General features: G+C 39.6%; 1 protein-coding gene across 1 annotated transcript in view; it reads left to right on the top strand.

Moving 5' to 3' along the window:
* Positions 1-16,512, top strand: part of serinc4 (serine incorporator 4) — a 24,079-nt gene that overhangs the window by 4,096 nt on the left and 3,471 nt on the right. The window contains exons 2-7 of the mRNA XM_035682484.1: positions 2,178-2,345; positions 3,381-3,559; positions 5,172-5,251; positions 5,607-5,700; positions 9,449-9,660; positions 10,140-10,235. Of these exons, the coding sequence (XP_035538377.1) occupies positions 2,178-2,345; positions 3,381-3,559; positions 5,172-5,251; positions 5,607-5,700; positions 9,449-9,660; positions 10,140-10,235 (829 nt within the window). The remainder of the gene's footprint in view (positions 1-2,177; positions 2,346-3,380; positions 3,560-5,171; positions 5,252-5,606; positions 5,701-9,448; positions 9,661-10,139; positions 10,236-16,512) is intronic.

Here is a 16,512-nt window from a genome sequence, read left to right as displayed (position 1 = left end):
GCACTTTGTGTTACATTTTGCTTGTATGAAAAGTGCCATGCACATAAAGTCGGACTGATTGATTGAGTATATATAGGCCAGACAACATATTGCTGTTTGACCTACATATACACTGTATGACCCACTATATCATATTTTTTTCATCACAGTGATTATATTGTGTTTATAGCCGATTTGAGCCCCCTCGCTCACTGCAACAACTTCACTCTGTGACTATTAATCCTGTATTATGAACCTTAAACTAGGCCAGAGGACAGACGAGTGCAACGGTTGAGGCGATCATAAACACCTGGTTGCATTGCAGATTCTGACATTTTCCCTTTAGTTGTTGTACTGTGTCAGCACATAACCAATATTCAGCACAGAACCTGGTTTGTTCAGCCTGCAGAAAGGAAATATTACTTAACAAAATAGAAAATCCTATTATTGATGACCTCTGAGTGCACATTCAGCCACAGGGTCTATGAATTGGAGCTTAGTAAAATAAAAGGAAAATGATTAAGGACTTCTGGATTAAGGAGAGCATCTTTAAATCAGTGATTTGTTTTAGGTTGCAAAAATACAAATTAAGCACTGGTGCATCCAACAAAATCTCATGTATTTAATCTGTTTTTAAGTCCTGCATGGTGCATGACGGTGGCGCCTTTTCAATTCAGAAAGTAGTTTTTTTTCTGAATCGTGAGGTGGTTTGGGGTTGTGACGATATCTGCAGGCACAGTAGAAACTTCCCTCCTCTTAGCTGTGACAAACAGCATAGTCAGAGTGCAGATAATAAATAAAACTGTATGTGAATGACAGTTTTATTAACAGTGTTACAAAGTGCATTACAAAAGAAAAAGTCAGCAAACAAAGCAAACAAAAAGCAGAGGCAAGTGAAAGTAAAAGTACAATCAAGACATACAAAACAAGGAGCAGGATAACATTAAAACCAGAAGAAACATAGTAAGTAACAAGTAAATATAAAGCTAGTCAAAGATAAAGAGGAAAGGTCACAGGGTTACAACACAGATCATGTTTTTTCCTCTTGGGGTCAAAAACAGTGTAGCAGCGAGAGCAGTCAAAAAACTCAAACAGACCCTTCAATCACATTTCATCTTACAGGATCAAAATATTTTTGAGCTACTGTACACGATTAAAGCTCTATTTTTATTTTAGTCTTCCCTTCAATGGGAAGATGCTGAATAATCGTCTCTGCATCATCCATCAGATTATATGACTTGCACATGATAGGTAATAATATATCTGGATTCACTGCACCAGCATTCAGTGCAAGCATTCATGTGTACAGTGCAGAATAGAGACTGGAGTTCTCTTTGTCCAAGAGGGAGTTTTACTTTGTATCTTGCTTCATGTGACTACTTCCCAAATATTAAAAATCAGAGCATTTCACAGTGCAAAGCAGAAAAATACCACAATTTTTCCACTCCCATACATCATGCTGTGGCCCTCAAAATGCAGACAGGCCTCCAGACTGTAATCTGCACAGTTTGCTGAAGCATCAGACAGATGTGCGTGCAGGTTTTGCCTCCTTAGATTTAGTTCAGGATCAGTGGTGATGGGCTTACGTCCAGTTGTCCACAGCCCTGGTTTTTTAGAATCAGAACCGGCCAGATGCTGTTGGACTCATTAAATTAATCTGCCACCAACCGCCCGCTGCCAAACTCTCTGTCAGTGTCTGAAACACTGACCTCCAAAAGTCTTCAGACAGTTTGAAATCCAGCACACAGTGCCTCCACAAATGTTTATATGATGTTTGAGTATTAGTATAGTCTGAAACCTGCAATATTAATTAGTCTCTTTTAGATGTATAGTGCAGGTGACTGGTTAGAACTTATTAGTTTTTTAATAATTATTTGATAGTCAACAGTGCAGAGAGATCATAAACACAGAAAGAGAGAGAGAGACGGCATGCAACAAAGGTCCTTGCCATTATCGTCCCATCACATTATTTAAAAACTGTCCTAAATTTATTGTAAAAAGTGAGATTTCCATCTATTTTGTGATTATTTGGCAGATCTAAAACCCTCAATCAACAGTGAAATGTTCTTGTCATATCAAAACTTCAAATTAAATGACTTTTCTGTACAGTACTTTGTAACCTTGTTAAGGAAAATGCTATATAAACGGTGTGTTGTGTCTGTGAAGATGCTGACCCGCTTCCATCCTCTCCTCCTCAGATATGCTGTTGCTGTGGACCGGCTCCGTGCTCGCTCTGCTGTGCCTTCTGTCCGCCGGTCAAATCCTCCACCAGCACGCGGGTCATGTACACCCTCTTCCACATCATGAGCTGCGCCGTCTCCTGCCTCATGCTGTCCCGCACCGTCTCTGAGCTCGTCAGGGAAAATGTAAGTACTGGATCTTATCCTCCCAGATTGGTCAACAAAACATAACCACAAACCAACTGAAATATGACCATAACAACCAACAATCAACTGGCAACAGAACAAAAGAACTGTGTAATCCTTCTGTAAAAAAAAGTCTTGATACAAATAACTCACTGTAAAAGTGGGGGAAGCAGGAAGCAGGAAGCAGAAAACTGTGATGAGGCCCCAAAAGTTCAGCTGTTCAGCTGTGCAGTCCTTATATTCCCCAAAATGAGCTGTGATTGGCTGCAGGTCAACCAATAGATCCGACAATAGAAAGGAGAGAACAACAAACAGCTGAGGCACGTTTAATAGCTAACAGAGAAAAAACAAATACAGTCAAAAACAAAGAAATAAAATGAAATACTTTAAGAATCGGGATATTCTATGACACCCGAGTTACTGTACCTTGATCTTTGGAGGGCAAAGAGCTCAACAGACATGTTAACAGAAAAATAAATCTCACATCACTTGATAAACTGATATTGTTTTACTTTATTGAGTGCAGTTGTGGGTACACACATAAAACCTATTTCTGCTGTACATAAGTACAATTTGCGGTACTTGTACTTAACTTATTTTTCTATTGTATGCTACTTTATACTTCTACTTTTCCACATTTCAGAGGAAATTATAATATTTTTCCTTCACTATATTTAGTGATATGCATTATAGCAATACTGTTGCTATAATGCAATACTTAATGTATTGCTATGATATGCATTATAGCAATACATTAAAAATCAGATGGCACAATTAAGTGAAACACATAAATACTGCCTGAAACTGTTCATGTTATTTAAAAGAAAATAAAAGAACCTCATCTCCTTGTCCTTTGCTTAGAGTTTGGAGAAGTTCAGTGAATGATGACATTCTCATTCAGGCATTTTCTAAACGTTTTTTGCATTGAAGATGGATAAAGATCTATAAAAAAGGACATATCAATTTTTTATCATCTTCTGAAATCTTCTACCAGACAGAGACAATACATGGTGTGTGTTTGTGTGTGTGCTTCAGGTGCCTTTCTTCAACATGGTGTGTGACCAGGCGCATGGCGGAGGCCACTGTGAGATGCTTGTGGGCTACTCGGCGGTGTACAGAGTCTGCTTTGGCACTTCCTGTTTCTACCTGATGATGGCGATCTTCCTCATAGACGTGAAATCCAGTCAGGACTTCAGGGCGCTCATACACAACGGGTCAGTTTACCTCATCAGACATCTCCCTCCCTAACCAAGGCTCGACTGATTTTTGAATGATTGCACATCATCCAGACAAACACTAGACAAANNAGACAAAATAGTTCATGAATGCAACACAAACAGAAATCCAGGACGTCTGTACGGGCACATGAACACAGCAGGACTCAAAAACAGCAACAACAAATATTCAATTACATATATTCTGGCATCATTAAAGTGTCCACCACATTTTTTAGACCAATTTGTAAGGTTTTTCAAAATCCTGCTGACAAATAGGTGATTAGAAAGAAAGAAAGGCTGACCACATCCCCTCCTTCCAGCTTCTCTGGACACCTGAAATACCTAAATTTACCACAAAAAAATAAATTTTAACCACAAAGCTGAGGAAACCTTCACACATTAATCCTCACACACATTCACTCAATCTCCCTGCCCTAAATATCCTAAATGAAGCTTTATAAGGAAAAACAAACAATTTGGTTACAAAGACCTTTATGTCATTTCCCTGAATCAGAATATTTAGAACGGACCTGATCCAATCCACAAATGTTTACACGCCTCTCTTGAAATACACACATCTTTAAATACTTCTTCACTACAGTCAGTGTGTTTTCACCCTTCACTCACCTGACCTGGCCTTGTTCGTCTATTATAAGCTCTTTATTGTTACACTTTCCATTGCAGTGCAGTAGATTAGAGCGGTGACGTGGCTCAGATTAGGATTTGAGAGACTGGATTGCTGGCCCTTGCTGGTATAAATCTAGTCTTATCGGTGCCGCAGTGAAAGGCTTCAGGGTCTTTGGCAAAGGTTACAGCTCTTAGTAGTGGTCTTAGTTTGTGGTCTGTAGGGGGGTCAGGGAGTGACCCAGTGCCCTCCTGAAAGCTTGTTTGTCCTCTTAAAGACCACACAGTCACATGCAGATGGACATGGACATGACACTAGAGATGCTGTCATGTGCAAACTTTGTCACTCCATTTGAGGGAAGTTCAATTATTGATCATAAATAATAATAATAATTATTTATATATACTGAAAATATTTGGTCCAGTGTTGTCACTGACATCAGAATCAGGTTTACTGCCAAGTAGGTTTTCACATACATATAATTTGTCTTGGTAAAATGGTGCATATCAATTACAAAACATAGAAAATATATACAAATATAAAAAGACAATATATACAATATGGCCAAATACTTAAATAAACAAGGCCCATCATAATTTCCCAGAGTCCAAGGTGACATCTTCAGGTTGTTTGATTTGTTTCTGATGAGCAGTCCACATGTATATATGTATATATATCACAGAAAAACTGAAAATCCTCACATTTTAGATGCTGTTTGGCACTTTAACTTGAAAATTATTTTTCTTTTCATTGACTAATTGACTAATAATTTTAGCAAAGATAAAATCTTCTTTTCTTTTATTGATTTATTACCCACAGCGTTATGTGTATGGAAAGAACAAGAAGAATAAAGAAAATCAAGAAAAATGTAACAAAAGTTGGTTGGTTAATGGAAATGACAAAAACAGAGAGCAGTTTAAGTTTCCGTCCTCAGATTTAAACTTTTAACTGTGTTTCTCTGTGTTGTCTGTCCTCCCTCGACAGTTTCTGGTTCCTGAAGTTCATCACGCTGCTCGCGATGTGCACTGCTGCCTTCTTAATCCCAACAGAGTCCTTCCTGCATGGTGAGAAACTGTTTCCTGTCAGTCTGCAGAGATTCATCTGAGAATAAATCCATATTGAGACTAAATGTGACGGCGATGGTGTTACTGCACCTCTGTCTGACTCCTGCTAGATGGCAGCAGAGACCTGCCACTGAAAACACTTCAGGTTGACTCACTGCTGTGTTATTGGACCATAAATCTCTGTAGCTTAATTTCATTTTGTTTGGGAACAATAAATCTCATAGTGATACAAGCCTGATAACAGAGCAGGTTTATTATTTACAGCTTGCTCTCTTGCCATCTTTCTCCTTGTTTGCTTCCCTGAAATAAATCAACTTATGGTTCTTCTTTTTCTCTCCCATTCTCCCTCTCTCAGCATGGCATTATGTTGGTGTGGTGGGAGGATTTGCCTTCATCCTCATCCAACTCATCCTCATCACAGCTTTTGCACACACATGGAACAAGAACTGGTGAGTGAGAGGGTCATATAAGTAAAAATATGATATCATGGTATTGTATTGTGCTAGGGATATAAATCAAAACACAGGAAATTTCTGAAAATTGGAAGGACACTAGAAGGATGTTTTCCTATTCATGTGCTGAAAGTGGAAAGTTTCTCTGAGCTCATTGAACATCTACTGGACCTCCTGGTCCAGTATGCAACTTATACAAGTGAGATGTAGAAACATGAAGTCACCAATGCACATACAATAAGAATCGACCACAGTGAAGTAGGAGACATCTTGTGTCCAGCAGGACAAAACTTTAGAAATGACCAAGTCTGGAATTTATAATGAGGTAGAAGAAGTAAATGCCCTTTTTAAGGATTTTAATGTGGAAATTATTATTATAATTATTATTTGGCAGGAAAAAAAACCTATGAGACACACATCATGTTCCAAGCAGACTATTGTATATGTCTTATCACATGTCTGGAGGGGATCTTACAGCAGCACATTGTTGTCTCAAATGTCCCTGACTGTGACATCTGAGACAACAATGTTCTTCCAGCTTTGTTTCCTGTTTTAACATGTCAGTGCCCCTGTGCACAAAATGAGCGCCTTAAAGAAATGTTTTTCACAGTTTGGTGTGGAAGAAGCCCTGACCTTAACCCCATCCAACACCTCTGGGAGGAACAGGAACACTGACTGTGAGTCAGACCTTATCACCCAGCATCAGTGTTGGACCTCATTAATGCTCTTGTGGCTGAATGGGAGCAAGTCCCTGCAGACAGGTCCCAACATCTGGTGGAAATCCTGACACCAGAAGAGTGGAGGCTGTTGTTGCAGCAGATTAATGCTCACAGTTTGGGAACAGGTTTCATAATCACATATGGGTGTAATGTTTAGGTTTCCACATAATTTTGGCCTCATGTTGCCCCTGACTTCATCACATTGATGCAAAAATCCTTTAAATCCAATATTATCATAAAGCAGTCTTTCCCATAAAACTTTACCTTGCTCACAATAATCCAAGATAAAATCCTAAGAGTGAGCTACTGGATACCTTTCAGGGATCTAAGTTATTCGAATAAAAAAGGGAAAATCTTAGGTTGACCTAGAAATATGCAAGTAATGATGAAGTGGACATTGTTTTATACTAAAAGGTCAGAAGCCAAAAAAGAATTAAAAAAAAATCCCTGGTCTAAAACAACTGGAGATAATAAAGGAAAAGTGCAGCTAAGTGATTCAGAAGTTTGAGGAGAAGGATTTGTGTTGTGTTGGCCAAAGAGGTTTAGTACTTCACTGGTGGGAAAGGCGATTTATCATGTTCAACATGTACAGTTCATACAGTGCACATACAATGAGCATTCATATTGACGCTCTCCACTGCAAACCATTAGGGTTTTTTCTAATAAATTAGATTAAAAGAAGTAAATAAAAAGAAAAAATGTCCTTCACAGGTTTAGAGAATTATCCTTCTTAGAATATATAAACCATTGGAGTTGGATTTATGGGTTGGAGTGCCAGCTATGGGACGTCCAGAATTTCTTCTGTCATCTCTTTAATGTACGCTGTCAAATTAAAAAAGAATTTATCTGAAAAAACAAAACAGAGCGTCTGGTGAACAGTTTATACGTGGTTCTCACAGAACAATAACAATATGTTATTTAAGGTCTATCTTACATACATACTGTACATACAGACTCCAGCCTGGTTCACATCTGGAGAAGAGTCTGTCTCCTACACTGGTCATGATGGATTCATCTTCTGTCCAGCAGAACTGAACTGACTTCAGCCACATCTGTCCTGTCAGTCTCAACATCTGGAACTTTGTTTCTGTTTAATTTACTTTTTCTAGTTTGTAGTTTTATTTTTATTTGCTCGGTTGCAGATTTACTCTTTGTGGTTTTTATTTTACAGCCATTCTTTCCTTCATTCTTTTTTTTTCCCCTTCAGCCACAGATACTTTAAAAAGGGAATTTATCATTTACAGTAAATGGTTATACAATCAAATTTGGCAACGCTCAAAGAATGTTAGAAAAAATGTAGAAAATGGTGAAAACACTCTTACCACAACCACAGCCATATCACAAGAAAAACATAAAATCCTCACATTTGAAAAGCTGGAATCAACAAATGTTTTCTTAAAAAGTGACAATTATTTGATTATCAAAATAGTTGCTGATAAATTTTCAACCTTTTTATAAAAGTCAACAGTACCTTGCGATGACGGTATCAGCAGAGGAATTGTGAGACGTGGCAGGTTAAATGGATATGATTGGATGTTCCCAGTCAGCTGGCAGTCACACAGCTGATGAATCATGAATGATACAGCCGATGCCAATTACCTGACGCCAGCGTGCCTTCAGTGCTCTGCCTGAGCTAAGGCTGCGCTCCATTCGGTTCTTTTATTGTTTGCTATGTTGCTCACCTGTACTTTACTTTTTTATTGTTTTGTTTGTTTGTGTGCTTGTTTGTTTTTACATTTGTTTACTTGTTGATATTTCTTCCTCTCTCTGTGTCTTCTCTGTAATGTCCTCCTTCACTCAGCCAGACTTGTCCCCTGACAGCCAGATGTTATTTACTGCATCCAGCTGTTGCTGTTGTGCCGTCAGTCTCTCTCAGCCACCTCTGAACTCTGCTGTGACATGGCAGAGCTGTAGCAACAACAACTAAGAGGATTTATTCATTCAGGACCTTTTCCAAAGCAAACGCACACGGCTAAAAATCCTCTTATTCCCTCCCTACGGTGACAGAGATGACACAATGTTCCTTTATGTCTATACAAATATGCAATATTCGTATTATCTCCTGTATCAACTTCAATGCTGTCTTTTAGATGCAATAAGTAACTGCACATGTTGAGATCACTGTCAGTGAAGAAAATAAAGAGAACACAAGACTTTTAGACGTGCACAACTGGAATATGCTGCATGGGTTGTTTAGCTGTTATAACATTATATACATGTTATAACAAGTGTGGTGCATTTGAAAATATCTGACTTTGATGCCACATAGCAACCCATTACCTGACCCAGGAACAGATAGACTGCACCAGTTTTTATTTCAATTTCATCCATTTTTTGCAAACACACACTTATGCCATCAGAATAGTTTGAAAGATGCTTTAATTGCTAAATATTTTGTCACTTTAAGATGCAATTAGGCTGCTTGAATTCTCATTTTGGAATAAAGCAGTATCAAGGCAGTATCTAAGCAGAATTAAAGATCCCTTCCAGACATTATTAATAAATATTTATTAATAGTCTGCTTGGATCAATATTGTGTGTCTGATAAGATTTTTCTGCAAAAAAGTATAATTTCCATTTTAGAATCATTTAAAAAAGCATCCGCTCATTCTACCTCATTAAAAACTCCAGAGTCTATGAATATGCAAATGTTATTACTTTCGGAAGTTTTCCTGCTGGACACAAGATGTCTTCTATTTCACTGTAAAGTCCATTCTCAGTGTTGGTGCACTGGTGACTTCAAGGTTCTACATCACACTGTATAAGTTGCACACTGGACCAGGATTGGCTTAAAAACTAGTTATGATGTCACAAATCCCACTCGTAGGCCCTGCCCCTTAAAATCTGATTTTCCATGAGCTCGGAGAAAATCCTTCTAGTGTCAAACTCTGCACCCACATCATTCTGCACAGTGAAGTTCAAACATCCAACTGTAGGAACAAGAAGAGAAACGTTTGAGTGGAGGGGGGCTTTAATATCTCTGCAGGATGGATATGAAGCTGAAACTCTTCTGTGCCCCCCCTAAGGTTGACCGGAGCAGCAGAGAACAAGCGTTGGTATCTGGCGGTGATGTGCGCCACCCTCTTCTTCTACACTATCGCTACCATGGCCTTCACCTTCATGTACAAGTACTACACACACCCCATCGCCTGCCAGTTCAACAAGGCCCTGCTGTGGATCAACCTGGGACTCTGTGGCCTCATGTCCTTCATTGCAGTCACGCCGTGCGTGAAGCAGAGTGAGTTGATGAAACACGCTCGCATGTCTGTCATCGATTCTCAGCAGTGACATAACACTTAGTCCATCTCTAGCTCTGCAAACATCCCCCTGTTCAAACCAGTGCTGCTGCAGATAATAATAATTAGACATAAGCTAATATTATCTCTTTGTCCCTTTAAAAACCAAACGCTGACTTCAGGCCTGTGTTGTCAGTACATGTCTGGGTTTTATGATTCAAACATACAGCTGCTTATAGTAACTGAGTATTTATTGAAGTGCTTTTAAGTATAGGCTGAGGTATTGATACGCCACCATATTTACCTCATGGTCAAAGGTACTAGTTACTTGTTGTTATTTTGTTGTTGGGCAAAAATCCAAATGTAAGGACACAGAAACAAAACCAAAAGTAAGGACCCTAATTAATGTTAATTTAACTCTCTGAGAGGAACCATATTCCTTCTCCTGACCCTGACTTTCTCCCTCTCTCCGTCTCTGCAGAGCAGCCTCGGTCGGGACTCCTTCAAGCCTCCATCATCAGCTGTTACGTCATGTACCTCACTTTCTCTGCACTTTCCAGCCGTCCGCCAGAGAAAGGTACGCTAACTGAGCAGACACAGAGCAGAAGCACAGTGGCAGATCCCTGTTGTTCCACTTGGATGCTGAACACTGTGTGTCTGTCCAGTGTTAACACTGACACAGAAACCTCTAACATGAACAAATTTTCTGGGGGATTTTCAAGGTTATTTTGTATATTTCAATTAAAAGAGAAACATATGGTACAGGAAATTAAAGGAAGAATCTGCTGTACATGCAGTCCACTTCCCCTTTTCTGCTGACATGTTATTAATAAAAAATCAGTTTGGACATGTGAATACGATGTTAGACTTGAAAACATCCGAACCGTGCCTTTATTTTCACCACTAGATAAAACCCTCTTATTGTGAAATTTAACTAAATTTGTTTGGCTGTGTCCTATCATCCTGTGTCACTTAGACTTAATAGTGAAGAGCCCACACACACTCACAAGGTAAAATCCTCCATAATATGTCTTTACCTTTCTCATAATGACTCACCTGTTGGCTCCAGGTAAGACAAAGAGCCTCCACATGACTGAGACATTAGTGCTGAGGCTTGTCAGAGGCCCCTGTCTTATCCGGGGTTTACATCTTAATGGCACACATGCAAATATAGACGTACATACACACACACACACACACACACACACACACACAGATAATCTGGGATGAGATGTGCTCTGACATGCTGCCTGCTGGGCTGGTGGCCTGTGGTGAGGGCAGACTGAAGGATATTTGTTTCACATTCCTCATGGATCCATTGACAACATAATAACACAGGAATACAGCCTGGCAGCATCATTACATATGTTCTCACATAGCTCGCCTTGTTGAAGAGATAAAGTGCAATACGCTGTTTAGATCTGCCAGTAAAGTGCCAGTACAGTTTTATACCACGGAGGAAAGGTTGGATAACACAAGAGGTTAAAAGAAAAATACAGTTTAAAAAAGAACACTGTGTATTGTTTGTTGGTTTTTTCTGGCAGATATTTCCACCTGCTACAGAACAAAGATGTAAAATATCAACAGTAATTGATTCCCTAAGGTGCTGGTGCAGCCCAGTCTTACACCAAAGTGTGTAATCCCATCCACTGGAGGATACTGTGTCAGTGTTACGTTTTGCCTCACCTAGACTTTAAAAGTACACGCATGTATGAAGGACAAAGAGCGACAAAGTCTGCATAGGAAGGACGCGGGGTGGTTAACTTACGTAATGTACTGAAGTTTAGTATTTATCTGCATTTAATCAAACATACAATATCTGTGTTTGCAACATACCGAGTAAAATTATGGACATGGAAGACCACAGGAGTATTTTGAGACGATTCTATAGACATTTTGATCCTTTATACAGCATGAAACTATTGCAGTTTGAATCCTCTAATAACTAAGGTTGTTAAAGTCAGTTTTCAGAGCCACCTTACAAGCCTACAAGTGATGAATGCTCTCAACTCCACGTGTAGGTTTTCAGCGGAGAATTCCTTTAACACCTCTCTGGTCTTATTAAATCTAGAAAGTTATTGATTGAACGCTGCTTACTGATTTCCTTTGTATCCAACTTGTTGTTGTCCACAGAGACATAGTGGATGTGTGAGTGTACAGTATGAGTGTGTACAGTAGGTGTGTGTGATTGTCCCGGGGCAGTGCAGGACATTGTAGCAACTTGTTGAGAAAATATGCACTCAGAGTCTGTTATAAAAACACCTTTTCACCACAGACTGTGAACCGCACACACACACACTTAACACATTCTGTAATATTTAATTTCCACCTACTATTGCTGAGTTTCCTTTTTCAGCTGCTTTAATTCAGGGGTTTGTCACCTGTCATGGTAACGTCTCCAGGGGGATGTGTGTGTGTGTGTGTGTGTGTGTGTGTGTGCGTTAGACAAAGAAATCCATCCTCGTTACTGTCTTCTTAGGTCTTTGTTTGCCTAGTCTGTCCCCGGAAGGCTTATTCTGCTCTATGACCTCACCATGACAAACACACACGCACACACACACACACACACACACATACACACACACACACACACAGAGTAATCCTTATGTTTCTGAGAGGAAGAATTAGTCTGGAGTGCAATTGAAAAGACAACTCAAAGAGCAGAACATGTTCTCTCTCCCTTAACGACTCTTGACCCAAGTGTGTGTGTGTGGTGTGTGTGTGTGTGTATAAGTGCTTACTGGACTAACTTTGGGTCGTAATGATCAGACCTGGTTTCTCCATCCCTGTGTGTGTGTGTGTGTGTGTGTGTTATGTGTGGTTGCTTGGTGACTCTGTTGATCTTGGCATCAGGACCAGAGTGTATTTTACATTCTGGCTCAGGACTCTGAAACTGGGTTACTCCTGAACTACTTACGCTGGCAGCATTTTTCTGCTCTAGTTCAAATCCTGGTCGTGGAGGAAGCCAAACTGAGCGTGGATGACCTTGATTCAGCTTATTCGAGCAAGACTGCAGCTCAGAATTTAACATGAAGAACCTGCAGAAATGAACACAAAGGAGGAGAAAGATGATCCTAAACAGACTAACCCTAATAAGCTGCTGAATGAGGAAGCTCGGACAGTCATTAATCTTTCCCATAAATACAGGATTTGTCAGCTATGATACAAAACCTTTTAACTGCGACTTATTCTGAACTCTGGAAGAAACCAGCTGATGACCATGAAGACTAAAAGAATAGCAATGTTGTTGTTTTTAGCTTCAACTAAACTCAAGCGATCATAGGAACCACATGAAAGACTCAGCAGATGGTGTCCAGACTGTGTGTGTGTGTGAGCACATCGTTATCATATACTTGCCTGCACACAGTATTTTTCGTGCAGTGTGAATGGGATTCATTTACAGTAAATATCAGCTGTTCTTCATCACTGATTGACCTTTTTACTATATGCCACACTTTGTTTTCTTTTCACCTTCATAAATAAAACATTTTAATGGTCACTTTCTTATAGAATAATACTGTTTTATCTGAAGCTTATTTCATGCATATAGCACAATCAACAACAACTACAGTGACTTTCTTTACTAAAAGTAAAAACGTGTCCCTTGTAATTATCCATCACAGTGAACAAAAAGGTCGTTGGGTTGTTCTTGTTTTAAATTCAAGCAGCTGTTTAAAGCAGTTTGTCAAAAAAGAACAATTAATTGAACACATGCACATTAGCAATTCAAGGCCTTAGAAGCCAAAGTCAGAGAGGAGTCTGTATTATCTCGGAGGTGAACGACATTGACAGGCTTAAAAAGAAAGTGGGTGAGGAAAATATAAAAAAGTAAGGGGGTCACCAAGAGTTATAAATGTGAACCGGATGGTGGCACAGGAGGAGAACTCAGTGGACTGACTATTTAAAGACTTTTGTACCAATCCATGTGATAGATTGACTGGATACTAGAACTTTCTGACCTGCTGTTTTGTGCTAGATGGAATTCAAGCGCTTACAAAAGCTATGGGGCTTAAATTTAATGTCAGCCAATCCAGTAGCTGGTGAATTATTTCAGTCTGGGTCACAGTGGTAGACCGACGGGTCGACCTACATTTCCATCCAAGAGGCCTGCAACTAGCATGGCTTAAAATCCGACGCTCTGCCATCTGAGCTACACATCCTCCAAACTTACATGCAAATATATAACTGTCCTCCATCTGTACACCAGCATGTGCACATGTTTGTGCGTCTGTTTCAGGATGTTCCTCCTTTTTGTTAATGTGTCCCAGAGATTTTGGTGCTCTGCTTCCTGTTTTGCATTGTCTGAGCGTAAGGGTGGTCTTGTGTCTTGTGAGTGTGTGTGTGTATGTTGGGAAGAAGTGGACAACAAAGCCGACAACAACAGAAATAAATGATAAAATATAAAACAGCAATGCAGGTGACCTGTTAATTAAAACTGCACTCTTGGCTTCAGCAGTTTGTCTTACATACAAAATAAATAAAGAGCAGAGTAAATAGCTTGTCTGAAAATGCCTGTTTGCAGATGCTTATTAATATTGGAATAACAAGGCCTTTTGGAAGTATTGAGGCAGGCATTCAAAACTGGTTCATGTTTGGGTACAAGTAAGTTATGAGTGGCATAACTGACCTTTCCTAAGTCCCGCCCATTTTTGCACTGTGGTCCAATTCCAACAGTTGAGCAAGCCTCGGTCACAACCTCTGTCAACTTCCCCCTTTCCTGTACTTAGATAGGCTATATGCTAAGCTAATCTATGTTGGAAAGACAACCACAATATGAAGATGGTGAAAAGATATACTACCTCTCTAATGACTTATGTAGATGAGCTGGCTGACTTAGAGCAAGAGTCAATAGGTTTGGTTGAATGTCTCGTTGAAGTCACGGACGTTTTACAGCACATCTGGGCTGATGTTTGGGAGTGTGTGTGTGTTTGTGTGGGCAAAGTTAATAGGGACTGAATATGATATATTTTTCTATATTCCATAGATGGGTTTGATGATTAAAAGCTCTCTCCCTCTCTCTCTCCCTCTCTCTCTCTGCAGGATGTCGGTGAAGCTGCGATTCGACTCCCCCTCAGATGGAGGTTTGGTCCACAGGAGCCGCTCCTTCACCGGGTTCAGTTCTCTGACTGGACGACGACGGTGAGTGACAGCCAATGAGAAGTAATAATGACCAACTTAGTTTCCTTAAATTACTTGAAGGAATAACAAGTAGGAACAAATCAGGTCTCTGTTGTCTCAAGACATAGAAAACCTCCTTTAACTGGTTATTATACAGTTTTATAGCAGTCAGAACTTACATGGCTTTAATTTTAAGATAACATGGGAACCTAGAAGATAACTATGGTTTTACAAACTGTGGACACCTCTACATGTGAGGCTATAAGCACAGGCACGCCATTTGACCAATAGTTATACAATATAGTCGTTTTTATTTATAAAAGGAAGAAAAAATGTCTTTTGGGAAACTTCAGACTTCTTTCTTTCTGAGGATGAGCTCTGGTAATAAACATCTAAGTGCTATAGCTCACAAGCCAAATGCAGATATGTTGTTGTTAGTGGTATTAAAGTGTAAGGACCGCACCAGCATCTAAAACAGGCCGAGACACATTTTCAGGCACATTAACATACTGTTTAATGTGCTACAGCTGCGTAGCTAATTAGCTAAGTTAGGAGCTTTAAAAGTGACGTTAGCAGTGCAGTTTTCCCCACTGAATGTTGGTTTGGTTGTGCTTTCATCAAACATTAATGCACAGAACCAGTCTGTGTTCATGATTGTAAGTTTGGTAAGAAGGAGACTTCAGTAGGAAAGCTAATGTGGGTTCCTGTTTGTTTTCTTGATATTTTGGGACTTATGCTTATTGACGTTCTGGCTGAAAATAATGCGTTTATTAGCCAGACGAGACGTTTCCCCTTTTCTTCAGTCTTTATGCTAAGCTAAGCTAATCAGCTGGTGGCTACAGCTACGTATTTAACAAGTTAATTCTTTAAGGCTTCACTGAAAGCTCTTTAATATTACACTGAAACAGTTACTCTCTGGCACTGCAGTCTTCAACATGATACTCAAAGTGAAAACCATTTGAGTCTTCATCAAGTGTCCTTATTTCCTACACTGCTAAAATACACACATTTAATCATATATAATTTTAAAGGTGTAGAATTAAAGAGGTGCTCCACACAGCATGGAGTGCAGCAGCTACAATCAGACCTGTATTTAATTCAGTCGATCAGGTTTTACTAAATGTTGCTAGAATCTGTTCTGCATGTTATGTGTTGATAACAGTGGTACATCTTTTACTGTCTTTATTTATTTGCGTCTTTATTTTAATTCAATTCAGACCTTTACATTGCCAGCTGCTGTCGGTTTGTAAGGCGTCAAGTATTTGAGGATTGTTTTCCCAGAGGAGACTTCCCTTTATTCCCATAACTGCCAGGATGAGTGACAGGCAGAGGAACATAAACAGAAACTTTGACCATATTCTGGCCTCATATTGACTGTGATGGATCATCAAGTTGTTTTTTCATACTGCAGAACAATCAAAGACAGGGAGAAAAAAATCAGTTATTGTCCTCCAAGATTGAAAGCGCTTGAAGCTGAACTGTCTTATGTCGTGTGGAGGGAAATCCCTTCACCCTCAGACGAGCCTGTTCCTCATTGATGGGCAGACAGTGAACGCACCACAGACGGCAAGATGTTATTTCTGAATGAAGAAAGACAGAATCGTCAGTCCCACGAGAGAAAGAGAGAGAGAACAACATGTCATGCTAAGAGCTGGAATGCACTTCCGGTGATTTTTCCATCTTAAACAAACACTTAAAAACACACTATCTCTTTAACACACACTCTCTCTCTCTCT

This window comes from Morone saxatilis, unplaced genomic scaffold, assembly GCF_004916995.1.
Source record: "Morone saxatilis isolate NCDOM2014 unplaced genomic scaffold, NCSU_SB_2.0 Contig11, whole genome shotgun sequence".
In the NCBI taxonomy this organism is placed as follows: Eukaryota; Metazoa; Chordata; class Actinopteri; family Moronidae; genus Morone; species Morone saxatilis.
Note: the sequence above shows the minus strand (reverse complement) of the source record. Positions and strands in the feature narration are given on the sequence as shown.